Source organism: Strongyloides ratti (genome assembly GCF_001040885.1).
Source record: "Strongyloides ratti genome assembly S_ratti_ED321, chromosome : X".
Taxonomy (NCBI): Eukaryota; Metazoa; Nematoda; class Chromadorea; order Rhabditida; family Strongyloididae; genus Strongyloides; species Strongyloides ratti.
The window spans coordinates 3,561,993-3,589,428 of NC_037309.1; the positions used below are offsets into that span (position 1 = coordinate 3,561,993).

The 27,436-nt window shown below is 21.6% G+C and overlaps 9 protein-coding genes across 9 annotated transcripts; 6 read left to right on the forward strand and 3 right to left on the reverse strand.

Moving 5' to 3' along the window:
• Window positions 1-919: 919 nt before the first annotated feature.
• SRAE_X000075300 (Kelch repeat type 1 and Kelch-type beta propeller domain and Galactose oxidase, beta-propeller domain-containing protein) lies at window positions 920-1,986 on the forward strand (the record flags this gene model as incomplete). The annotated part of the gene is made up of 2 exons (XM_024645135.1): window positions 920-936; window positions 990-1,986. The coding sequence occupies 2 exons, from the start codon at window positions 920-922 to the stop codon at window positions 1,984-1,986; spliced, it is 1,014 nt and encodes a 337-aa protein (XP_024510624.1).
• Window positions 1,987-2,670: 684 nt separating this feature from the next.
• SRAE_X000075400 (Hypothetical protein) lies at window positions 2,671-3,272 on the forward strand (the record flags this gene model as incomplete). The annotated part of the gene is made up of 2 exons (XM_024645136.1): window positions 2,671-3,036; window positions 3,087-3,272. 2 exons carry the CDS (start codon window positions 2,671-2,673, stop codon window positions 3,270-3,272), a joined length of 552 nt encoding a protein of 183 aa, XP_024510625.1.
• A 962-nt stretch (window positions 3,273-4,234) lies between these two features.
• On the forward strand, window positions 4,235-5,472 carry SRAE_X000075500 (Immunoglobulin subtype domain and Immunoglobulin-like domain and Immunoglobulin V-set domain and Immunoglobulin-like fold domain-containing protein; the record flags this gene model as incomplete). Its single annotated transcript, XM_024645137.1, has 3 exons — window positions 4,235-4,435; window positions 4,478-4,670; window positions 4,712-5,472. 3 exons carry the CDS (start codon window positions 4,235-4,237, stop codon window positions 5,470-5,472), a joined length of 1,155 nt encoding a protein of 384 aa, XP_024510626.1.
• A 523-nt stretch (window positions 5,473-5,995) lies between these two features.
• SRAE_X000075600 (Transforming growth factor-beta, C-terminal domain-containing protein) lies at window positions 5,996-7,196 on the forward strand (the record flags this gene model as incomplete). The annotated part of the gene is made up of 3 exons (XM_024645138.1): window positions 5,996-6,019; window positions 6,060-6,968; window positions 7,020-7,196. 3 exons carry the CDS (start codon window positions 5,996-5,998, stop codon window positions 7,194-7,196), a joined length of 1,110 nt encoding a protein of 369 aa, XP_024510627.1.
• A 591-nt stretch (window positions 7,197-7,787) lies between these two features.
• SRAE_X000075700 (ShKT domain-containing protein) lies at window positions 7,788-9,418 on the reverse strand (the record flags this gene model as incomplete). The annotated part of the gene is made up of 3 exons (XM_024645139.1): window positions 7,788-7,993; window positions 8,130-8,857; window positions 8,898-9,418. 3 exons carry the CDS (start codon window positions 9,416-9,418, stop codon window positions 7,788-7,790), a joined length of 1,455 nt encoding a protein of 484 aa, XP_024510628.1.
• A 1,694-nt stretch (window positions 9,419-11,112) lies between these two features.
• On the forward strand, window positions 11,113-13,712 carry SRAE_X000075800 (Na+ channel, amiloride-sensitive family and Degenerin family-containing protein; the record flags this gene model as incomplete). The annotated part of the gene is made up of 3 exons (XM_024645142.1): window positions 11,113-11,459; window positions 11,510-11,900; window positions 11,964-13,712. The coding sequence occupies 3 exons, from the start codon at window positions 11,113-11,115 to the stop codon at window positions 13,710-13,712; spliced, it is 2,487 nt and encodes an 828-aa protein (XP_024510629.1).
• Window positions 13,713-14,201: 489 nt separating this feature from the next.
• SRAE_X000075900 (Endoplasmic reticulum resident protein 44) lies at window positions 14,202-15,440 on the reverse strand (the record flags this gene model as incomplete). Its single annotated transcript, XM_024645143.1, has 2 exons — window positions 14,202-15,096; window positions 15,151-15,440. The coding sequence occupies 2 exons, from the start codon at window positions 15,438-15,440 to the stop codon at window positions 14,202-14,204; spliced, it is 1,185 nt and encodes a 394-aa protein (XP_024510630.1).
• A 3,531-nt stretch (window positions 15,441-18,971) lies between these two features.
• Window positions 18,972-20,820, forward strand: SRAE_X000076000 (Protein SSUH2 homolog; the record flags this gene model as incomplete). Its single annotated transcript, XM_024645144.1, has 4 exons — window positions 18,972-19,059; window positions 19,522-19,682; window positions 19,747-20,087; window positions 20,136-20,820. 4 exons carry the CDS (start codon window positions 18,972-18,974, stop codon window positions 20,818-20,820), a joined length of 1,275 nt encoding a protein of 424 aa, XP_024510631.1.
• Window positions 20,821-21,517: 697 nt separating this feature from the next.
• SRAE_X000076100 (Collagen triple helix repeat-containing protein) lies at window positions 21,518-27,436 on the reverse strand (the record flags this gene model as incomplete). The annotated part of the gene is made up of 13 exons (XM_024645145.1): window positions 21,518-21,608; window positions 22,016-22,044; window positions 22,410-22,625; window positions 22,768-23,229; window positions 23,344-23,424; window positions 23,468-23,632; window positions 23,757-23,969; window positions 24,048-24,101; window positions 24,217-24,678; window positions 24,735-24,938; window positions 25,052-25,077; window positions 25,132-25,285; window positions 27,002-27,436. The coding sequence occupies 13 exons, from the start codon at window positions 27,434-27,436 to the stop codon at window positions 21,518-21,520; spliced, it is 2,592 nt and encodes an 863-aa protein (XP_024510632.1).

The following is a 27,436-nucleotide window of genomic DNA, read 5'->3' on the forward strand; positions in this document are numbered from 1 at the left end:
TGGAATAATATTTAAAAGACATATTATAGAATGTTCTCATTTTTTTTTTTAAATAAATTAAAAATAAAAAAAAAACCATTACAATAAAGTATTAATTTTATAATTATTTTATTATATAATTCATTTATATTTATTTCTTTAACACTTATTTTATTTAAAAAAAATTTTTTTGATTATATTTATATATACATTTATATTTACACATTCATTTTATTATTTTACTAGATGTTAACGTCCCGCAAACTCGAAATTTTATATTTGCCTTTTATCATATTTTATTTATGTACTTTATAAATAATCTTTATTCCAAAATTTAAAAATAAAATAAAAAAATATGGTTATAATTAAATTTATTAATTATTATAATTAAAAAAAATTATTAAAAAAAAATTATTAAAAAAAAATATTTAAATTAAAAAAAAAAGATTTATAAAATTTTTAGATAAAATAAAGATAAAAAAAAGACATCACTTAAATGATACATGTATGATCCATTCCTAAAAGTGTGTACCAAATGAAACTTGAAAATGTGTAAAAAAGAGACATCAAGTTAAATATTAAATAATTGTTTAAAATCATGAAATTAGAATGTTATAATATATATATATAGATTTTTCTATCAACATAATTTTTGTTTATACAATCTTTTAAAACCATTTTATTTCTATATCATGTATTCAAATATATATTTAGTTAATATACGTTTATTTATTAAATTTTAACATTTTATAATTTTATATATATTAATTTTTTATACTTTTCAATTAATTATTTATTTTTATCTTATTTTTTTTATATATTTACATTATCTTAATGATTATTCATTTTTTATTTATTAATGTGTGATTGTTGCCTTATTTTTTTTTTAATATTAATTTTTAATATGTAATATATTTTTTTTTCATATTTTGTAAGAAGGATGAAAGATAATAATGGGTATGTAAATATATTTTTTATTTTCTATTTTTTAATTTCTATTTTTTTTTTAGTAATTCTATGTATGGTTATTTTTTAAGTGAAACATTTGAAGAAGGAATAAAAAAAAATGAAATTGAATTTGAACAACATTGTTATGATGAACCAAGCTTTTTTATGTTTAATAATTCATCAAATAAAAATGAAAGTATAAGTAATTATATTTTTAATCCAATGAATGATACATTTTCACCTATTCCATCATCACCAAATTCATTTAAAGATAGTGGTATTATTATTAAAGGAAAAAATATATATTTAGTTAATGGACAATTATGTCACAATTTAAGAGGTATGTTAACTGATCATGTTTTAAGTTATTCAATTGAAAATTGTAATTGGGAAACAAATGCATTTGGTTTTCATTCATGGACACGAAAACATTCAGTTATTTTAACGAATCCACTTAATTCATGTCAAGCATTTCAAATTGGAGGAATTAATGGAACTGATTATGTCACAAATAATTTAATATTATATGATTTTAATGCTATGCAATTTGAAAGTCTTAAATGCTTTCCTTATGATAAAAATTTAAAAGTTACCAAAGGTTCAACAGTTATGGGTGTAAATTATTTATTTACTCAAAGTCCGGAAGCAAAATATATAGTATGGGATGTACGTGTTTCATTTAATCAGTCACAAATAGGAAATGTTGCTTTTTTAAATAATTATCAAAATGATTATTCTATTGCTAAGTCAAATTATTCTATTTTTATTACTGGTGGAACGCAAGGATCTGGTGAAATTTCAGATGATATTTATGAGTTTGACACAAGAACAATGGCTTTTTTTAATGGTCCCAAAATGCTAAACAAAAGACGTAAACATGGTTCATTTATATTTAGAAAAAAACTTTATGTTATGGGTGGATTTACTGATAATTATGATAATATTCGAGATATTAATTTATTCGACTTAAAGACAAATGAATGGGAATTGGATACAGTTAAAATGCCATGTTTTATTGACTGTACCACATCAATTTTTAATGATAATTATTTCATTTGATGAAATATATATTTTTATTATTTGTTATTGTTAGTAATTTTAAATGTTATAATTTACGGTGTTTTGATTATTTACCCAAAATTGGTTTTAATATTTAATAAAGGCTTATTAATAATTAGCATTTTAATTATATTTATATATATAAAGAAATTTAAATTATTTTTTTAAATTTATTTATTAAAATACGTCTTTTGAATTGTAGTAAGTATTATATTTTAAAAAAAAATGTATAGACAATAGACATAAAAATGCCATCAAATATCTCCTCATTATGTCATTTGTTAACAATGTTACTAAATATCGTAGAAAAAAGAAGTACACTTAAATTATGTTAATGATTAGAGCATACTATTAGAAATAAGATATTAAAAATGTCAAACTTTTATATTAAGAAGTTTAATTTTATAAATATAATATGAGAATAATCATAAAGTAAAATACATTAAGAGATTAGATTTAGACATCTTAAAAACAGAATACATTCAACGAATACTTATTAATAATGCCAATATACTAGACTTATAATATTATTATAAAAAGAATAGTATAGGTAAAATTTTTTAACAAGATCCTCCTTTAAATATTTAAAAGTATACTAATTTGATTATCCCTATTTTTAAAAGTAAATTATAATAAAAAGACAAACTTTTTTTTTTAATATTATCATTTTTACTAACTATAAAAATGAAATATTGTTATATTTTTGGAATATTTAATATTTTTATTATTATTGTATTGTCAATTTCAACAGTTGATAATGATGAACTTGAAAAATTTCGAAATACTAGTAATATTTCATTTCCTGATTTAGATATTGATATCGATGCAGGAATTGAAGGTATAAACTTTTTTTATACAAGAGTAACACATAAACGAAGACTTTTATGTCAAGGATTCAATAGTACAGAATGTTTAAATAATAATTCATCGAATTGTGGTACAGTTACTGTAAAATGTGATCAAACTGGACCATTTCAAAATTTATTTTGTGTTAATATTTTTACTTTTCCTGCTAGTAATTTAACAGATAAAAGTAAGATAGAAAAAAGAGTAAGTTTAAATTATTTAATAATATAAATTTTTTTTTTAATTTTTCATAGGAACCATTATTTAAAGGTTGTTATAGACCAATGAATTCTCGTGATTGTCCTAAAGAAGGTGGTTGTCATATTCAATCTGATCCAATGATTCCTGGAAATAATCTTATTTTTTGTTGTTGTAGAAAACATAATTGTAACAAAGATGATTTACAATATATTAACAAGCCAATTCCTGATCATCTCTAATTTTAAAAAAGAGATATCTTTTATAACAAAACACATTAATGAAGAAAATATTCTTTTTAGAGAAAAAAAAAACAATGTTTATTTTTAATTTGTTTTAAATATATTCATTAATATGATATCGAAGTTTTTTTTTACTTTGTCGCCAAACTATTATATTTTTAAAGATACTTCTTTTATTCATTGTGTAACGTTATATTATTATTATTATTATTGTTACAAAAACATATTATATTATTTCCTTTGATATATAAAATTTATTTAAACAAAGATACAATAGAATAGACATATATATTATAAAACAATTTGTAAAAAAGATAAAGAGAAATAGTATAATTAAATAAAAACATAGTTATACATTTTTTGGTAGTCTCATATATTAAAGTTTGTTATAAAAAAAATGAGAAAGATAGTCATTCAAGAAATGAATAAAATTGTATAAATTATCTAGTAATTTAAACAAATAAAAAACGTTTTCTTCATTTTTATATAATTATATTGGGAACGATGTTCACATAAGTACAATTATTATAAAAAAAAAAAATTATTTTAAGCAAATAATTTTTAAATGTTATTTGTTTTCTTTTAAAATTATTTAATATATTACACAATTATACCATATAAATTATTTATATATCAATTTAACAAATTAAAGTATAAATTTAATACTTTTTTTTTAGATGAATTATGGTGAAGCCTTTTTTATTACCACATTTTCATATTTTTTTATTACATTAAATTCTACCAGAATTTATATGACAAATTTTAATATTAATTCTAAACTTTTACTTAATCAAAAAGAAATTGGAAATTCAGTTGAATTTATTTGTGTTTTTAATAAAAATTATGAATTAATTGATAATTTATATTGGAAAAAATTATATAAATTTTCTGAAATAGATGGAGAAATAGTAAATAATATAAAGAATAAAATAATTATATTTCAGGAGAAAAATTATTTAATTATGAAAATTTTGAATGTTACATATAATGATTTAGGAATTTATCAATGTTTATTTAAATATTCAATTGTAACCAAAAAATTTCTAACATATAATTATAATTTATTACATAATAATGTTTTAATTTTTGAAGAAGGTAGTTATGTTAATTTAATATGTAAAAATGATGAATTAAAAAGTGGAAAAGTAATATTAGAAGAAACTGTAAATTATTTTTTTTTTTAAATCAATTATTAATTATTTTAGAATTTAGGAAATGATAATATTTATTGCTTAAATGACACGTATTGCCATACTTTAATAAAAAATGGAACAAAATATGATAGTAATATTTTCAAGTGTATAAAATATATCAAAGATAAAATTACAATAATATATGAAATAATCTTATTTAATTCAAATGAAGAAAATAAATACATTGAAAATAAACATTTAAGTGGTAATTTAAAAATTGTTTTATTTATAAATTATAATTTATAGGTATACCATATATATTAAAATCAATTTCTAATGCTTATGAAGTTGAGGAAGGAAATACAATATATATTCCATGTATTTTTAAATCATTCATTTTCAGTTCTACTCTTCTTAGTAGATGGATGTTTAAAATAGAATATAATAGAACTTATTTATATGATAAAAATTATTTTGTTAATACTTCAATAATAGATGGGCGCAATTTTACAATTTTAAAAATATCAAATATTTCATATTATGATACAGGAACATATGTATGTGAAGTCGCTTCTGAATACGGATTAGAAAGTCGTGAATATTATGTTTATATAAAACCAACTCGTCCATTAATTTATTATTTTAAAAATATTATTAGTTTTATAACAATATCTAATTTACCATTAAATGAAATAATTGTTAGATTAACACCACATAACAATACTTTAAATATAATTGAATATGTATATGATGCAAAAATTGTTATTAAACATTGGGGAAACTTTAGATATAAAGGGTATTTAAATATAGAACCTTTTCAAAATTTAAATGAAAAATATAATTTAACTTTAGCAGTTTCACATAAATTTTCTCGATCACCTTTTTCAACACCAATTAATCAAAATGATTATTTTATTCTTAATGATGGATTTATTGATCATAATGAGGAAAATATTTTTGGTAAAAAAAAAAAAGATTATCAAATTACAAGAATACTTTTATGTTTATTTGTTATAGTAACTGTAACAGTATATTTTATTTATTACTTTTGTCCTTTCTTTTGTTAAAAAATTTAAAAAATATTACAATTTATAATAATTATTGAGAAAATATTTTTTTTTTAAATATTAAATAATTCTAATACTTTCATGACTCATTTGTATCTCAAGAGAATTAAAAAAGTTTTAATAATTAATTTAAAATAAATGTGATATTATCAAAAATTTATGTTTATTAAATAAATTTTAAAATATAAATTTTTTGTATAAATGTAACAATAATATAAGTAATCTTTAAAAATATATATTATAATTAAAGTTTATTTCATTCAAATTTATAAATTTCAAAATTACTTTAAGTAGATTCATTAATATTTTTTTTTCCAATTAATTTTATTAACTTCCAAATACAGTTCTTTGAAATAATATTTACTTGTACTTTAAAATCTTTACACAAAGGACTTATTAGTGTTCATTATTGATATTATTATAAAAAGTTATTAAATTTTGATTGTATATAAATCTTAAGTTTTTTTATGTTATCATTATAAAATTTATTTAAAAAGTATTCACTCTTTTTATTACTTTAAAAATGTTATCTTCAACTTTATGTAATGTAAGTAACAATGCTTGTGATTCATAACATTATATTTAAGATTATTTTATTATGTATTTTAATCAATTTAATTTTTGATAATGGAACTATTATAAATGATGATTCATTTAACAATAAAAAAAATGATTCAGAAATAATTATTATTATCAATCATTTAAAAAGAAAACTTGGAATACAAAAGAATGATAGTGTAATAGATACAAAACACTTTTATAATACAATAATAAATGGAAAACATTTTGGTGAAAGTTATCATAAATCTGAAAAAATAAAAAAATACTTTGAAAAAACAGGAATACTATTACATGAGGATTCATTTATGATTGATAAAAGTAAAGATAATAAGCAAATTGTTTTAATAGGAAAAAGATCACCTTATGAAAAAGATAATGATATTTTGACTCATTTTGAATTCAACAAAAACATTTTTAAAAATATTTTTATTGATGGATTTTTTATTTTAAATTTAAAAAATGTTAAGATTAATAAAAATACTAGTCAAAAAAGTTATCTCCAAATTTATAGAAAATATTATGACGAAGATAATGAAGATGAAATAATTTTAAATTATAATTTAGATAACTTTAATAGTGAAATAAATAAAAATCACAAAATATATATTCAAAAAGATATTTTAAAAAAATTAATCAATGAAAAGTTATCAGATTTTACAGTTTATTCTAAAATTGTTTCACAAAATGATGGTAATATTAGTATTTTAGATATAAAATTACCTTTTACAATTGTAACTTTACATCTTATAATTGATCAGAGTAATGAGAGAAAAAGGCGTTCACAATCTGAGGAATGTAATTCACAAGAAAATGTGAAATCATGTTGTATAATTGATAAATATATAAATTTACATTCATTTGGTCAATTGAAAAATATTGCTTTTCCAGCTGTTATAAATGTAAAACAATGTAAAGGAAATTGTATTCTTAATGATGTATGTTTATATTATTATTTTTATTTTAATTGATTAAATTTTTAATTTTAGTATCAATCCAAAAATTCATATTTTATGGATAATTTTTTCAACAAAACATTTGAAAGAACAAAATGTTGCCGTCCAACAAAATTTGAAACAATAAATTTTGTCTTAAAGAAAGATAACTTAACAGCTCTTGAATTATCAGTTGATGATTTAATTGTCAAAGAATGTGAATGTTATTAAATAAGGTTAATAATGATAATAAAAAAAACTTATTTTTTAATTTAATATAATTTTTACTTAATAAATAATTTTATATTTTAATTAAAAAAATTTATTTTATATAAAACTATAATATATATAGAGAAAAGTTTAATTTATATAAAAGTTATAGATGCTTTCTATCATTTAAAATTTTGTTTATCGTATCACATTTTTACATATGTTGTCTAGTTGTCTTTCTATTTATTATTCATTAAAATTAAACTGACATATAAATAATTTTATCTGTAGTTAATTGTTTAAGTATAATTTTAAACATTATAATATAATATTAAATAATTATATATTAAAAAAATAATATTACATGTAAATACTAGTTAAAGTTATATTTCTGTTTTTATAATTTAATCAAAAATTAAGAAAAAAATTTTTTTTATTAAATTTAGATAATTAATTACAGAATAATGAATGAAAATGAATATAAAGTTTATTCAATAAAATTTTTGCAATTCAAGTTTTAAATTATAATTATAAATATATTAAATAATTGCTTTAAATGATTACTTTTTTATTTGGCATTAAAAGTTATTGAATATTTTTGCACATTTTAAATTACTCAGAAGCCATTTCAAGTAATTCTCTTAATTTATTTGTTTTTTCTCTTCTAGATAAATGAATTGGTTCATCATTATAATTATTTGCTTTTAATGTTGGAATATTTGAAATACTATTAATACTTGTTGCGGATTGTTTTCTTTCTGTTAAAGGATATATTCCACTTCTAACATTATTTGTCAGAGGTAAATAACTTCCTAAACCTAAAATAATAAAATTATATTATATTAGTTTTTTTTTTTATAAAATAAATAATTATCATTAGTATTATATAATTGTAGAGGTGATAGATTAAAGAAGAAGTATATTGAAATAAGAGCATACAGCGTTAAGGCTCACCTCCTCTAAATGAAGCAATATAATCTTTATCATTTATGAATACATTACTAGATATAAGATTGTTAGTTTCGCATGAATTACATGATCCTCTACAATATGTATTCATAAATGTTGGAAACCTTGAACAATATCCCATTGCTGACCAAGAGGGACAACCATCAACATGTGAATCTTTACATAATAAATAATCAGAATTTTTGTTATTATTTAATACTGTAGTTAATGGTAACTTATTACTTAATATTAAATTATTTTCATAATTATATGGCTGTGATAACTCATCTATATTTTGAAAACGCTTATATATATTATTAAGATATTTCATTATATTATCAAATTGATAAGAATCTACAGAATCATAAATAACTGAAGTATGATCTACGGTGGGAATATTATAATCATTATCAATTGGAGTAAATAAATTATTAGGGGTTATAAAATCAGAATACCCACCATTTAATCCTGTTGAAAGTGTTGTAAAAGGTGAATCTATAGAAGCCATAGAACTTATGGAGTTAAGATTATTTACTCCAGCACTAACTAAATCTGATGCACTACAACCAGTTCCACAACTAATTGGGCATAATTTTGCCATAAGAAGTGGTGAAGAGCTACATTGACCTGTTGAAGCATAAACAGCACACTGAGGCGATTGATCCTTACAAGTTCCGCTACCAGTTCCTGATATAAATTGATTACTAAGAATATTTCTTGTTAAAGAATTAGTACTAAAAAGTTTTATATATTAAAAATTGATTTTTAACATACTCTGGGATTCCCATTGGTGGTATTGAAATATCTGGTTGAATGTAATTTGATAAACTATTTGATGATAAAGCACCTTCATAACCGCTTAAACCATTTAAACCATAACGTGAATTCCAATTATATGAAGATGACAATCCAGGAATGAATGAATTTAAGTATGAATTAGAAATTCCATTTCTATACATAAGAGAATTTAAAGATGGATTGAGATAATTTAAACCACTAATTCCACTAATTCCACTGATTCCACTGATTCCACCAATTCCACCAATTCCGCCAATTCCATCAATATAATTTGTATATCCACTTGAAATTGGATTTAAAAGACCAGAAGAATATGTTTGAGAATAATATGGATATGTTTTGGGATAATAAGAAGAGTATCCATTAAATGGTGAATAGGTATTATATCCACCATAACTGTATGGGTTATTTGATGGTATAATAGGTGAAATTTGTCCATTGGTTATTTGAAAGACAATTGTAAATATAATACAAATGATATTTTTGTTGGCAAACATTTTAATTGATAACAACTTTAAGTAAAATGAAATAAATAATATTTGAAATATTTTTATAAAAACAGTAAAATAATAAATTTTCACTTTTTTGATGAATTTATATAGTATCAATATATGCTTATAATCTTTTTATAATCGTATTTAATATTGTATGCATGATTACCTATATACCTTCCTTTTATCATAAGATTACAAAAATATGAAACAAGTTTGATAGTAATAATTCAAGTTTATGAATATAAGTATTAGTTAAAAATTTATGCTTACTTGTTAAAAAATTATATATTGCTCAATGAGTTGTTGCATGATAAAAATTTTTATGGTAAATAATTTGCATTTATATTTATTTATTTGTTTTATAAAAATAAATTTTTACTAGAATTGTGTGTTGTTTATATTTAGCATCTAGTTAGATAAAAGATAATAATTTAGCATATAATAGTATTGTCCATTATAAGAAATAATTTAATACTTTTTCATGGTCATTTTTTTTTTTTTTGCTAGAAAGTTTTAAATAATATTAATAAACATTTTTATAAATTCTTCTATATTATATAGTAATAATATTATAAATAATTTGTGATTTTTAATAATAAAATGATATTAAAAATTTATTTTCAAAAGAAGAAATGTAATATATTACAAAGAATCCCTTACCTTTGTAAAAAAAAAATTTGATAAATAATAAAGTAGCCATATAACAATCTTTTACCCCTGGAGAGTAATTGGTCTTATAAAAAGTAATAATAAATAATTTTTTTTTCAAAGGACGCATTTAATCTTTGTCAATTGACCAATTATTTCTGACATATTTTATATATTATTTAAAATTTGTCAACTTAGTCAAGATAATTATAAATTATTTAAAAATAATCTTATTTATTTTCTTGAGATTATATATTAAGAAAAATAAAATTATCTTTATAATGTTAAAAATTAAAAAAAAAAAGTTTGATATATTTTTAATAGATTTCTGTCAATATTCTATTTTTAATTATATAAACATATAAAATTTAATAAAGATGGAAATTTTATTTTTTTATCATTATCCTTCTTCTTGAACATTTAACAAAAATATTATAAAACTTAATTATCCAAAAAGTATGATTTAGAAATAATTTTAAAATTTCTTAAATATTTTATTTTAGTCTGAATAGCTATATATTATATATATATATTAAAATCTAACTAATACATTTATAATTCCTATGAGAAATTATTTTGTTACAAGTTTTTCTTAAAATTTCTTATAATACCAATAGAAATTTCTATACAAATTAAGTTGCAATTTCTAACTTTTTAAAATATATATATACATATTTATTTAAATATCAATAGCTTAATCTATTATCTTTATCTATATTTTGCTTTGACAAAATCTATTACTTATCAGTGGTACATTGAATTTACTTTCTTGTGACACAATATACAAATCTTAAATATTCATGTGTCATTTCTTAACATTTCCTTTAAAAACTTACTTTCTGTCTTTATTCCCTACTGTATTAACCATTAATTATTATACCATTCCTTGAACTATTTTCAATTATTTTAAAATATTTTTTTTTATATATAAATTTATCATCTTATATCAAATTTTACATGAACTTTTATTTTATTATAAGTATTTTTTTTTTTAAATTTTTTTTATATAGGTTTATAAATTATTTCTAAACAATTATAAAGAAATCAATATGAAAAATGATGAAGAAAGAAATAAAAAATTTCATTATCTTCAAATACCAAAATTAACTGATCATTTAGGTGAATATACATATGAAAATGATCATAATTATTTAAAAGAAAAATTATCAAATTCAATAGAATCAACTTATCGTGATACAACAAATAATACCTTTCAACATTTAATACCACCATCATTTCTTTTAAATGTACCAGAAAGTTTGAAATCACCAACATCTATAAGACGTTCTATACGTTCATCACGTTTTGAAGGGTCAAGTATTGAATATACAAGTATTTCGCAAATTTTACGAGACTTCTGTGCTAGAACAAGTAGTCATGGTATACCATTTGTAGGGTTAGTATTTTTTTAATATTATTTATAATAATTTTTTTTTTCTACTTTAGATCATCTTCTTTCTTTGGAAGATATGTATGGCTTTTCTTTTTTGTTGTTGCTTCATTATTATTTGCATTTCAAACATATTGGACATTATCTGAATATTTTCAATATAGAACAATTATTGAAATGCAACTTAAATTTGAACCAGCACCATTTCCAGCAGCAACTATTTGTAATTTGAATGCATTTAAAGCTAGTAAATTAAGACAATTTGAAGAAATTGAACAAGGTTTTGCTATTTGGGAAAAAGCTATGAATCAAATTGATAGTATGAAAAATAATCCTCAACCTATTCCTGTAAGAAAAAAAAGACATGTTCTTTATAATCCTGTTTATGTTAGATGTGTTTGTAATACACCTGAAGATCAATGTGTTCCACAACGTAATCCTTTAGATGTAGGTTAAAATATAAGATTCTTAAAATAGATATTTTAAATATATTTTAATATAATATTTTAGATTAACACAACTGTATGTCTTTGTTATGAAGAAGCAAATACTGGAGATATATGGCCATGTTATCCAACAACTGTTTGGTCACAAAAAACATGTTATCATTGTTCATCATCACAAACATGTGATGATCCTGATCGACCACCAAATATAACAACATTATTAACAGAAGCTGAGGAAGTTCAATGTATTTGTCAATCAATTTCACATCATTGTATCAAAAAAACACAATCTGAAATTTCATGGTGGAATCCTAATAATTATACAATATATCCTATTACAACAACTACAACACCACCAGAAGTTGAAGAAGCATTTGGATTAAATGAATTAAAAGATCGTGGTGCTATTACAACTAAAACAAAAGAAAATCTCATTTTTCTTGTTGCAGCAATGCCATTAGAAGTTAGAAAAGAACTTTCATATACATTAGATGAGTTTGTCTTACGATGTTCATTTAATAGTGAAGATTGTGATTTAAATCGTGATTTTCAATTACATATGGATCCAGAATATGGGAATTGTTATACTTTTAATTTTAATGATAGTGTTGAATTAAAAAATAGTAGAGCAGGACCAATGTATGGTTTAAGATTACTTCTTAATGTTGCTCAAAAAGATTATATGCCAACAACTGAAGCTGCTGGTGTTAGATTAGTTGTTCATGAACAAGATCAAGAACCATTTCCAGATACATTTGGATATAGTGCACCAACAGGATTTGTTTCATCATTTGGTTTAAAAACAAAAGTTTTACAAAGACTTGATGCTCCATATGGATTATGTAGTGATACATTTCGTCCAGAAGGTTATATTTATGCTGAACATTATTCTCCTGAAGGTTGTTATAGAAATTGTTTTCAACATAAAATTCTTCAACATTGTGGATGTGGTGATCCACGATTTCCTTTAGGTAATGATACATTAAAACCTTGTGATGCAAGAAATTATAAACAACGATCATGTTTAACAAATTTTACAAATAGTATTGGTGGATTTCATCATCTTCAAGAAGAATGTCATTGTGTTCAACCATGTACTGAGTATGCTTTTGAAACAGCTTACTCTGCTGCAGCATGGCCAGCTATTAATTTCAATATTGGCGCTGATTGTCCAGCTGTCATTGATATAACAAATGATTCTAAAGCATGTGCTGAATATTATCGACTAAATACAGCATACATTGAAATATACTATGAACAATTAAATTTTGAAACATTAAAGGAAACAGCTGGTTATACACTAGTAAATTTATTTTCTGATTTTGGTGGTAATATTGGACTTTGGATTGGTTTTTCAGTTATAACAGTACTTGAAGTTGTAGAATTACTATGTGAAATTTTTTATTATGCTGCATATAAAAAACCAACAAGATTTATTAAAAATAAAAGAAGAAAAGATTTACATAATAAGATACAGGAAAGTAATTTATTACCTGCTCCAAGAATATTAAGTGTTGAAGAAAGACAAAATGACAAAGAATGTCCAGTATATAGAAGAAGAACAACTTATTTAAAAGGAGAAAAAGAACCAATGGTTCAAAAAGTTAATTCAATAGATAAAAAAGAATCATTTTCAGATGACAATGATAAGGATGAATATAGTGTAATAAATAAATTAAAAGGAAAACGAAATATTGTAAAATTAAATAGCATTGAAAGTATCAAAGAAGAATCATATAGCAAATTAACAGGTGATAAAAGTGATTCATATAAATCACTTAAAACAGATAGTAGTAGTTTAAGTTCATCCTAATTTTATAATTAATTATTATTTTTAAAAAAAATTATATTTAAATTTCTTTTTATTGCAAAAATATAAAAAAAATATTATAACAAAATAAATTACAAGTAAATAAATTTAGTACAAATATTGTAAGAAAAAATTATATAATAAAAAAAAAGAATAGCGACAGTGATCTGTTTGTTTAAAGAAAATGTAAAAAATATATACTTGATAAATATTTTGTTAAAAAAAAATAAATATATTATATACTAAATGGAGTAATCCTAGTGAAATGATAACATTTTTGAATGAATTATATCTTCTATTCATATGATATGTAATTTGTACTTAGATTATATTTTTTATATTTTTCTTTCGACAAAAATGCTGATTACTACCGGTAATATTATTAATTTAATAAATTTGATTTATTTTTTTATTAATTGGTCTTTGATAAATAGATAATTTCACACTTGATTATTGTTCTTTTTTTTAATTTCCTAATTATTAAAATATTTATTAAAGTTCATTTTTTACTAAAAGTGAATATCTTTTTTCAGATGGTTTAAGTTCTTTAAAGACTGATGGTTTTGGTGTACCATCAGGTATTGGGACAGCTGAAGGTGGTCCTGCGGATCCATCTTTAGGTTCAATTTTAGCTTGTTCCTCAGCAAACTTTTGTAAATCAGCCAATCTTTGGTCAAGTGTTTCATGAAATTCTTTATGTAATTTTCCAGAATGAAGATCTATAATAAATTTCTTTAATTGACCTGGTTCATATAATTTTGACATATCTGGGAATAAAAACATATGTTGAAATGAATCAATAGCAACAACAGGAAGATCATGTGAAGTTTTTCCAAGATGTTTAAGTGGATGAGCAAATTTAAAACCATCAGCAAGTAAAGCATTAACAGTACTTTTATGTTCCATTAATTCTGATTGTACAAGATTGGTAAATTTTTTATCACCTTCTGTATCTTTTGGATCACGGAAATATAATAAGAATGGTAATCCTTCTTCAGTTAATTCTTCAACATTTTCAAATGTAACTTCTCTAACTAGAGGTATACATTTATCAGTAATCCATGTTTTAAGAAATTCATAATCATTTAAATTTCCTGTATATTTTTGTTCATCATTAGTATCTGGATCATGAAAAACAACAACATTTCCATAACCAGGTTTAGTAACACTTTTTGAAAACCAAAATGAGCAATCATCTTTAAGAATTGCAGAAATTTTTTTAAAATATTTAAATTCAGGAGCATCTGGTGACTGAAAATATCCAACAATATTTCTTTTTTCTTTATTCATATTTCTATCCAATTCATTATCTGATGTAAATTCTTTTATAGCTGATTCAAGGTGTTGACGTACAAAGTCATGTAATGCATCAACATTTCTTGCCCCTCTAAAATATATATAGTTTGTTAATCAATATTTTTTTTAAAAAAAATTTTATTACCTATATTCTTTTGTTGCTAATTCACCATTAATAAATATTTTCATTGTAGGAAACTTATTGACATAATATTTATCAGCAACCTCAGATTCTTGTACTGAATCAACAATAGCAAATGTTACACTGGTACCAGGATATTTTTCTCCCCATTTTTTACCCGCTTCTTCCCAAATAGGTTTAAGTCTCCTACTAAATGGACACCAATCTGCACAAAAAGCCGTAAAAACAACATCTGAAGATTCAATGACTTGATCATGATTTTGTGAATTAATATATATAACTGATTGGTTCATCAAACCAACATTTGCTATACAAATTAGCAAAAAAGGAACATAAAACAAATTCATTGCCCTAAACATAAAAAAAAAAAATTTTTAATTAAATCAAAATATAAAAATACAAGGAAATAAAATAGAAATAGTGTGAATGAATTAAAAGTAGTGTAAACTAGTTAAATAATAATTAAACTATGCTGATAATAAAAGGAAAATCAAAACAATTTTTTTTTAAAATAAAATTATAATTTAAAAAAAAAAATATAAAAAAAAATCTATACAACTTGAATGAATATAATGTTATCTTTCCTTGATATGGAAACAACTTTTTGATATAAATTATTATAACACTTAGGCGACCTGAATTTTTAAAATTTTCATTTACATTTGATTAATATTATAAACACTTTGTATATATATATATATATAGACATCGATTCATAAGAGATATTTCAGTACAAAAATTTTAAATATCATTGTAGTAGAATTAATATAACAAATGTCTATTTAAAAGGTCTGTATCTTTTTAATATCAAGAAAAAGGGGGGTAAGAGAAAAAAAGAAAAAGGACTGTTAATTTGTTATATCTATGTTTTAATATTATATAGAAGAATATATTATAACTACAATTCTGTATAAATATAATTGTAAAAAGAACGATGACTTGTCAAGGCTATTAAAAATAAGGTTAAGGTAATAATAATGTCAAAGATAAAGATAATTATTTTTCTTAAATTAGAAGGCATTTTTTTTTTTTACAATAAATTATTATGATAGAATAAAACTAGTTATGATAGCTTTATATTAAAGTATAAATTTATAAAATAATATTATTTATATTAAATTAAACAAAAAATAAGTAACATATAAATGAAATAAAAAAACTTTTTTTTTTTTTAGAATATTTAATAATAAATAGTTTATAATTATTTATCATTAAATTTAAAATATAAACTATTCATTTAAAATAAATAAAATAAATTTTTAACATTATTAAAATAAATATAATGTCTACCTTTTTATATAAATAAATAAAAAGTCTATATGAGTGATCTTAAAGATAGATGTATATAATGAAAAATATCTACGTGGAAGTAGAGGTAATCTAAACAATATATAGATATTCTTTTCTTTTAATATATGCTATTACTTATGATTAGTAAAAATGGAATGAAGTTATAAGACACATTAATAAATGGCAAGTCAAAAGTTAAAACTAATACTTTTACATAAATAAGAAGGACCAAAAAAAGAAAGTATAAAGTGTGTTTAAATATTTATACAAGCTATCTTCTTTTCTTATTTTAATAGATGGTTGTTAGGAAATAAATATATTTTATTATGTAAAAATTATTATTAAAAGATAAGAAAAGATATCAACAAATTGTATAATTCATATTTTAACAAATAAAAATAATTTTTAATAAATTAAATATTAATAATAAAAAAAAAAGATTTAACATATGATTGAATTTTTGTATTTAGTTATTTATGATCAATTAATCAAATTCAATATTTACTTAAGGAAGATATTTAAATCTTATACTAGTATAACATTTTCCAAAATTTTTTTTTTTTAAGATATAACAATTGCTATTGAGTAATTTTTAAAAATAAAGATATTATATTTATTAAATTATATTTTATTTAACCATAAAATTAAATTTAATATTTTAAAAATAATTATTTAAATATTTTTAATTATTTATCATTATTTTATTTTTATATATATTTCTTTAAATTAAACATTTGGAAAATAATTAAACTTAAATTAAACTATAATATTAGAAGATAAAAAGTTTAACATCACAAGCATAATCCCCAATATTTGCTATTTACTTTTTATTTTAAGCAAGAAAAAGATCTTTTTATAATTTTGCCGTCTAACATATATATCCCTTTTCTATTAGTATATATAATTCTTTTAACAACATACACACAAACACACAATTGTATGCCACAATATTTAATAATCATGTATACTATTATTTATTGAATTTTTCTTACCACATTCATTTATTGTTTATAAATTTTTATAAATTCTAATCGTTACAAAATAATAATCATATATATTATAAAATCTTTTACCAACAATAGAAAATAGAAAAAGATTGTTTATATTTCTTATAAACTTTTAAAAATGTCTTTTATTATATTTAGAAAATAAATTTTTTTTTATTATTTCCTCACAGGAATTAATACAATCTTTTACTAAAAAAATATAATTAAAAAAGAAGATAAAAAATTATTAAATTTTCACATTTTTTTTTTCATCTATAATTACATCTTCATTTTTATTTTTTACTTAATTAATAATATTAAAAAAAATATTTGAATAGCAAACATTAGTGTTATAATAAATTTAAGATACAAAATATTTGTAAAAATTTAATCATACAAGAGTAAAATTTTATACTAAGAAATAAAAATATAAATGTATAGTGAAAATTTAAATACATTTAAAATATTTTTAAATTAATTAGATATCTTTTCAAATACTCTTTTTTTTTTACTTAAAAAAATTGGTTATTTTATAAAAATATTTTAAAATATATTTTTAAAATAAATTCCAAATTTTTTGAGCTATTTTTTTTTACTTTATCTATTTGTTATAATAAAGTTAAAAGATTTTTTTTATTTATTAATATAACAAATAAAAAATTACTTTTTTAAATATAATAAAAAGATACATAAAATAATAATAAATATTATTTGACAACACATTATAATATATTGGTTGAGTTTGTTTATTTTTATTAAAAAAGCAATTTTTATCATTCTAAAATAATATTCAACTATTCAATATTTTACAAATTAGTATATATGTATTTTGCTTAAAGATATCTTAATGATATATTTTTACAAAAAATTACTTATAAAATTTCAAATTAGTTTTTTTTTTCTAATAAATATTTTATTAATACATTTCTTCTATCATTTTAATATTAATTAGATTTTTACGAATAAATGTGATTATTTTTCATGTTATAGAGTAAAGTTATAATATTAAGCATAAAATATTATGATATTCAATTTTTAACCACTTAAATTAAAATTTTTCAAAATTTCTCATTTTAAATTTTATTTCATTTTAACATTATTTATACTATATATAAAAATATATCGTTGCCTAAAAAGAAGTACAATCATGTCATTTATTTTATGTATTTGTAACTAATGGATAGTATAGCTTTATTTAGTTTCAAAAAGAATTTTCAAAATTTATTACATTCACAGTACAAATATCTTTTTACTTATTAATCTAAAAATATATTTTTTTTCAACTTTTATGCTAATAGATATTTTAACTTTATTTAAAATTTAAAAACTGATGTTTTATATACTTTATTTTTTTTCTTTTTTCAACAAAATAAAATTTTCCCTTTATTATTTATTTTTGCACTTTTACTAAACTTTTATTTAACCAAAAAATCTTTATAAAATGCCATTTTTACTTTATAAACCTTCTATTTTTATACTACAACTATCTTTTTTTTTTCTTATAAATAAATAAAGATATCTTTAATATTTGTTAATATTTTTAGTACCATGACAGACCTTTCAACTGAATATTCACAATTAGAAAATCTTTTTTCAGTTATACAACCACCAAATGGTTCACAAAGGAGTCGTTTAGGTATGTTTAAAAATCTAATAAAATAAATAATTAGAAAATTGTTAATAAAATATATTTTATTTTTAAATATTATTCTTCATATAATTAAGCAATAAATTTTAAGTTTTAACATATCTTTAAAACTTTCTATTAATTGACATATTTATTAGAAGCAGAAATTCAAATTTATATATATATTAATAATATTAATAATATATTTTCTGATAATGTCAATTAAACTTAAATTTATTTTCAACATTTGTTCTTTTGTCTCATATCACAATAACTTACATATGTTTAATGTTATTCAATGAGTTATATGTGATATAATACTACTTATATATTTTATATCTTACTATATTGTTTTAAGTGATAATAATAAAACTTTCTTTGGAATAGGCATTACTTAGATTATTATTTATGTGTAAAAATTATAATTTTAATATTGAAATATATTTCATATATTATTTTTAATGGTTTTAGAAAGTTTACCAGAAAATAGATTATTTACCTATGGTATACCAATTTCTGAATATGATATACGTGAAGCTGTTGCAAAAGAAGCTAAAGATAGAAAATTATGGAGATATAAAGCAATAAAAAATATGCAAATTGATAATATTGAACATTCAAGTTGTTTTCATGTATGTTTTTATTTAATTATTTTCTTTTTTGAATATTTATATTCTTTTTTTTATTAAATTTAAGTATGTTCTTGAAAGTTTTACTGAACAAAGATCTATAGCTCAAGCAACAGAACCATTTTCAATTGGATCACATATAGATAATTCATTATATCTTGAAAGACAATCTGAATTAGATAATAATCAATCATCATCTAATCAAAGAAGAAGTCCTGTTCAAGAAAATGATTCAATAAATCCATGGGAATATATTATAGAACCAAGTGCAGATTTTGTTTCACAAACAAAAGTAATAGAACTTCCTGGTTCTAGTCATTTAACAAGATGCAGTAATTGTAGTGCTGAAGGACAACAACATTGTTTTCATTGTCGAGGAAATGGAACGGATAAATGTAATTATTGCAGGTTAGTTTTTGAATATAAATTTTTTATAATAATATTGTTTTTTTTTAGAGGAACTGGAATGAAAGCAGGTGTAGCACATCCAGCAATTTATACACATCCAATGATTGGTACATTTCCTCATGCTGATATGAATATGGGATATCCTGGTTCTGGTTCAGTTATTGTAAGGCCACATGACAAAAGACAATCATATGCTGCAGGAACACCAGTACATTTTATGATGAAAGCAGGTCTTCCACCACCAGGAATTGGTCAACATGATTTATGTATTTTTTGTCGTGGTAGAGGTATCAAAGATTGTACACATTGTAAAGGACAAGGTAGAAAAAGTTGTATTACATGTGGTGGTACAGGAAGTATAAGAGAATTTACAAAATTAAAAGTATTTTTTGCTGTTGAAAGAAGTGATTTCTTTACAGAATCCGAAATACCACAACATTTATTTCATTTTGCAACTGGTGATCAGGTATTTTATGAATGTCATCCATATGTATTACCATTAAAAAAATTTGAAGCTAAAGAAGTAAATGAAGGTAGTCGCAAATTATGTGCAGAACATCTCCAAAGATCACTAGGTTCTACAAAAATGTTAAAACAACGTCATTTTGTGGATGCAATACCAGTTGCTAAAGTTTATTATACAATGGGTAAGAATTCTGGAATTTTTTGGGTTTATGGTAAAGAACATCTTTGTTATATACCTAAAAAATCATCAAGTTGTGTTATTCTTTAAAAAAAAATATGTTTTGACATCAAGCATATAAATACTTTGAAATGTATTATTGTTAAAAGCTACTCTTGGAATTTTAGCAGCAAAACTTGTATAATGGTATTTAATTATTTATGATCAATTTTTTTTTTTTAAATTAATAGATATAAAAATTTCTAAAAACAAAAAAAAAATTTTCTAAAGCTAAAAAGACATTTAATAAATTCTTTTTATATTATTTAAATATATTTTTTTTACTAAGTAATGCATAATATTTTTAATTTATTTATTAAATTGTTCTTATGCTTTTATAAAATTTTATTTACAGTTATATTAGTAAATAAACTATAGAATAAATTATTAGAATTTATAATTATTTTTAAAATAACTATAAAAAGTACAATATTATATAATGTTTATTAGTTCTTAAATTCAATATAATATTTTGAAAGCTATATATCAAATTACACTTTAAAACATTCAAACAAAGTAATATTTTTAAATTTAAATTATTATTTAATATTATACATTTAAAAATAAAAAAATATCTTTAGTTTTACATAAATATTTACTTTATAAATTTTTTATTGTATTTAAAAAAAAACAGTTAATTTTTTAAAATTTAAAAAAAATTATAACAGTACAAAATAATTATTATTATATTTTCAACAACAGAAACAATAATTGTTTGCGATTCTAGTTAAAAAAAAGTAATTTAATGTTAGTGTTTCTTATAATCCACATTACTTGAAGTATCAGAATCATCATCAACCAAAATGACTGCTGTTTTGTAATCTTTATTATGATTAATTCTAAAAAATATTTTAAAAAAATTATTAAAAATAAGTTGTTAATATGTATTAAACAAATAATAAAATTATTTATTAAAACATAACAATATTAAGTTTATCATTCAAAAAAAAATATCATAATTCAATTTTTATTATAATTATCATTAACATTTCATAAAGCTATCAACTAATATTAAGTATGTTTGAGACAAAATACAGATGAAATTAATTATATTTCTTAAAAAAAAACAAATCTTCTTATCATTCAAGTGTATACTTATAATTTTTTTTCCATTTTTGAAAGAACATCATACATCATTTGATAACACAATAATTTAAATAATTTTTCATTATTTTTATTTTATACAATAACCATTCGTTGTTGAAACGTGAGAATTTTTTTTATTTAATTTTGTTAAAATATTTACCTTGAAACGACATTCCCATTCTCATCAAACTACAATAAATAATGTTAGTTAAAAAATTTAAAGTTATACTATATTTATATTAGAAATTATTTTACACAATAATAATAGGTTTAACTTTAAAAAAAGATTTTTTTTTATAAATACTGACAACTACAAACATAGTCATGCTACAAAAAATTTGTACGTTAGGAAAGAAAATTTATACAAAAAAAAATAAACTTGTTTAAAGAAAAAGTCACTAATTAAATGTATTATAGATCCTTACCCATAATCAACTTTAACGTTTGTCTAAAATTTTAAATATTTTTAAAATATCATTTATATATATATATTTTTTTTTTTGAAATTTTTGTTAAAAGATTTCTTTTCATGCATTTGTTACAATAGCACTTACATCACTAGGTTTCCAACTACAATATGGCATTGGTAATCCATCTGGTCCAGTAGGACATGGAGCATCAAGTCCTGGAATTCCTTGTTCACCTTTTTCTCCTTGTTCACCTGGTTTACCACGTGGACCTCTTTCTCCTGGATTTCCTGGTGCACCTGCTGGTCCTGGATTACCACGTGGTCCTAAATCTCCTTTTGGTCCTGGTGGTCCAATTTTTCCCTTAAAATAAAAATTAGATTGAAAAAAAAATATATATATCAATAAATAGGAAAGAGGAAAACTACTAATACTATATTTAAACAAGCAATATCAATTATTTTGAATTTTATCATCTCTTTTTAACTGTATGTATGTATTTTACCTGTTTTCCTTCAACTCCATTTGCTCCTGGAGGACCTCTTAAACCCATTGGACCTGGTGGACCTGGTAAACCTAATGATCCAGGTGATCCTATATCACCTTTTGGTCCAGGCAAACCTTGTGGTCCAGGAGGACCAGGAGGTCCTTCAATAATAGTTTTACTTTCTCTTCCAATATATGATAAACTTTCACCAGGAGAACCAGGTAAACCTGGTGCTCCAATACTACCTCTTTCACCTTTTTCTCCAACATGTCCTGGTAATCCTTGTGGTCCTCTAGGTCCAGGAAGACCAGGTAAACCTTGATCTCCTTGCTTTCCAGGTGGTCCGATAGGTCCAGTTTTGATATCTTTAACAACATGTTTTACATGATGAAGCAATGTAATATTTAGTTGCTTCTCAATTAAAGGTATAACTTTTGAAACAATTTCATTCATATGTTCCAAAATTGAACCAGGTTTACCCTACGATAAAAAAAAAATAAGCCACAAACACAAAAAAAGACATAAAAAAATTTGTTTAAAAATATGCATGCAATAGTGGTTATACTATATATATAAATATACTTTAAAACTTACTCGTTTTCCTTTTTTACCTGGTGGACCTTCAGGTCCTTGTTGACCTGGTATTCCTGGAAGTCCTTTACTACCGTTATCACCCTAAAATATATTTTTTTTATTTTTTTAAATTTTTTTTACAAACCTTTTCTCCTTTTTCACCATCTCTTCCATCTCTACCTGGAGGTCCTGGTGGTCCCTGGATAACTGTTTGTGATCTACTACCAACATCATTTCTTGTAATAGAAGATGGACCTGGTGGACCTTGAATTCCGTTATCACCTTTAATACCACGATCGCCTTTTGAACCCTAAAATATATAAATTATAATTTAGTTTTAAAAAAAGTTATAATATTCATGCATAAAATATATATATATAAATGAATGGATAGAATAATATTAAAAAATATATTAAATAAAAAAAAAAATTAACCTTTTCACCACGTAATCCAGGTATTCCTTGAGGTCCTGTTTTTCCAGGAATACCATCTGCTCCATCTGAACCTCTTATACCATCTTCCCCTCTATCACCCTTATCACCTTTAGGACCTGGTGGTCCAGGTGGTCCAGGAAGAGAAACATATTGTGAATCTGATTTTGACATATGTCTTGTAAATCCTGGTGGTCCTCTATGGCCCTGTGCACCCTACATATATAGATCACAATAATTATTACAAAAAATTACATAAAAAAACAAAAAAAAAATAAAAAAATTTTACGATACCTTTGGTCCAGGAGAACCTGGTTCTCCTTTAAGTCCTTGTTTTCCATCATCACCCTTAAAAATAGAAAAAAAAAATAACAAACACATCAAAAAAAAATAGTTTAAAATTTGGGATAAAAAAAATATTAAAAATGATAGTCATAATAAATATAATTTTTAGAAAATTTACCTTTAATCCTTGTAAACCTCTTTCTCCTTGAAGGCCTGGTAAGCCAGGTTTACCTGGTATTCCTTGTTCACCTTTTGGTCCTATTCGTGATTCACCATCAAATCCTGGTAATCCTCTATCTCCTTTTGGACCTTGAGGTCCAATTTTTCCTGTTGGTCCCTGAATACCAGGAGGTCCCGGTGGTCCTGGTGGACCTGGTGGTCCAGTTACATAAATTGGTGGTTGATGATTCAAATTTGTTTTATCAATTTTATAAGATGATTCTTTTCCAATTATTGACATAGCTTCTCTAATATCACCAAATGTTCCTGGTAAACCTGGTGGACCAGCTAATCCAGGAGGTCCAGCAGGTCCTCTTTCACCAGGATCACCTTTCATTCCTGGTGCTCCTGGAAATCCTCTTGGTCCATCAAATCCAATTGGTCCTGGAAATCCTGGATAACCTCTTAAACCTTTTGGTCCCTAAAAATAATATATATTATGAAATAAATTTTTATCAAAAACAAAGAAATACATACAGGTGGTCCTGGAGGACCAGGAATACCACGAACTTGAATACGACTACCATCAGGTGAATACAAAAAGCCCATTGTACGTAAATCCCTTCTTAGTTGTCTATCAAGAGAAATTACTCTATCATCTTTACCAACAATTTTGGGATTCCATATTTGGGAAATAAAATTACGCATATGTTTTTGACTTTCTGAAGATTTTGACCACCACTACAAAGGATAAATTTACATAACAAAGACAATATAAAATTTAAAAATAAAATTATATTTAATAAAAATATTTTAAGAGGTAAAGTTAAATAATATTAAAAAAATAAACTTACTGGTTCACCTGGTTCACCTTTTGGTCCTATAATTTAAAAAAAAAAATATATTATTTTGATCAAAAGTAATAATCCCTTACCTGGTGGACAGACGCATTTATTTTTATTATTATCATAATTTTTTTGATTATGAATCAAAGAATTATATGATCTATGACTTCTGACAAGTCTTCGAGTACTATTCTTTACAATATCATCAAGATCATCCACTTCAAAATTATTAGGTATTTCTTTCTATAAATGATATTAGGTAAAATAAAAGAAATTAGTTATTATTGTTTTAATATTTGTATATATGAAATATAATATTATTGATCTTTTTATAATATTTAAACAAATACTGTTATTCTTTTTTTTTATTGTTTATAAGATTTTGATTAATATAAATATATATATATATATATATATTTCATCAAATGAAAATAAGTTAATAAAGTAATCTAATAAAGGTGCATCTTATATTATATATTTGATTTAAAATAAAGAAGGAAATTGATAGTGAAATGTTTTGATATCTTAATAAGATAAATTATAATATCATGGTATTTCACACTGTTTCTTTAATTATTCATTAATTAATCATTTGTTTATTTTACTTTAAAAGTATAGGCTACTCTTTTTTTTTTAATTACTTTTACTTTTGATTATCATTTAGTTAAAGATGATTTCATCTTAAAGTAATTAAAAGACAAATGTATAGAAATCTTGAGTCGTTTATTTTACCTCTCATTATAACAGTTTATTAATTGACTTTACAAGGGATAATCTATATTCATCAATACTCTTAATACAAATTAATATATATTCCAGACTTCTCATATAGCAGATGTTTTGGAATTATAAAAGAATTATGAAGATAAAGAGAAAAATAGATGTAATTTTATAAAACTGGTCATAATAATTACACCTAAACCTGTAGATTACCTAATCATATGAAAGAAATTTTTTATATAAATGGTAAAAAAATAAAACAAATAAAGTCATACAAATAAATTACCTCTATATTATTATTTTCACCTGGATTATTATTAAAAATAAGACAAAAAAAAAAGGATGAAGAAGGAAAACCATTTGGCAGATAATAATTGATATGTCTTTAGAAAAGCTAAACATATGGAAAAATATAATTTAAAATAATAAGGAATATCATTAATAATCCTTAAAAGATGTCTTACTCCCTTGGTGATAATATATTTTTAAAAAATAGTCTTTTTTTTTGACAGAATTTTAAATATTTTAAATAATTATTTATTTCCCTTAATTTTGTATTCAACATTTTTCAAGTTATGTCAAGTTAAAATTTATTTATATAAATATATATAAATTATCTATAAGAATGGTGGTAAATAAATCAGCATGTTGTAATGAAAAGTATCCTCATTAATTATATTAAAATAATCATTTTGTTAAAAATATAATTAATTTTATTTAATAAAAAAGAGGAAAATTAGTAATAAATGATGAAGATAAAAAAAAATTATTTTAACATTCCGAGTTATAAAATTGATAGGTAATAGTTTACTAATACTCTTAAACTAACAAAACATTAATTGATATAATTTTTAACAATTTTCTTCTCAAAATAAATAATGAGTTAATTATTTGTAGATGTATAATTGATAAAAAGCCTTCATTTTAAGTGCCTTCTTATTATTTTAAAGTTATTTAGTAAATTTTTTTTTTAAATTAAAGGTAAACTAATAATGTTAAAATGAATATATTAAGAAAAACAATTATGAGATAAAGATGGCATTTGAAAAAAAAAATCTTTATACACCTAGTTCAAATGCCATTAATTTAATCTATTTACCTACCACTACGTTAATGACTCTCTTAACTTCACTTAAAGTAATTGTGTTTTCTCAGTTTTTAAATAGATAATAATATACATATATATATACAATGTATCAAAGTAATATAATATTTTTTTAAACATTTTAATTAACTTACCTGATTATTTTTTTCATTATTATTATTTAAATACTCCTCCAATATTAGTATACGATTATTTAATTCCATAATTTTGTATGAATTAAATGTAACTACTGTACATAATATTAAAAATAATATTAATGTTGAAGGTTTTGGTAGGTAATTGATTAACCTTAAAACAATTTTTGATAGAAAAATTTTTTCAAAAATAGTTAATGATTTATTTTTATGATAATCATCTTCACCCTCACTTCCTGTGGTGCTTTTTCTGGAGAATCTTTTTGGAACAAAAATTGTTGTCACATTACCTTTTCCATCTATTTGATGAACCATTGTATTACTTGATGTTGTATCTTTTATTTTCTTTAAATTTGTCTTTATAAATCCTTTACTATTATTTGATGAGGTTGATACTTTTTTGTATAATATTTCTTCTTCTTTATCTAAATTCAT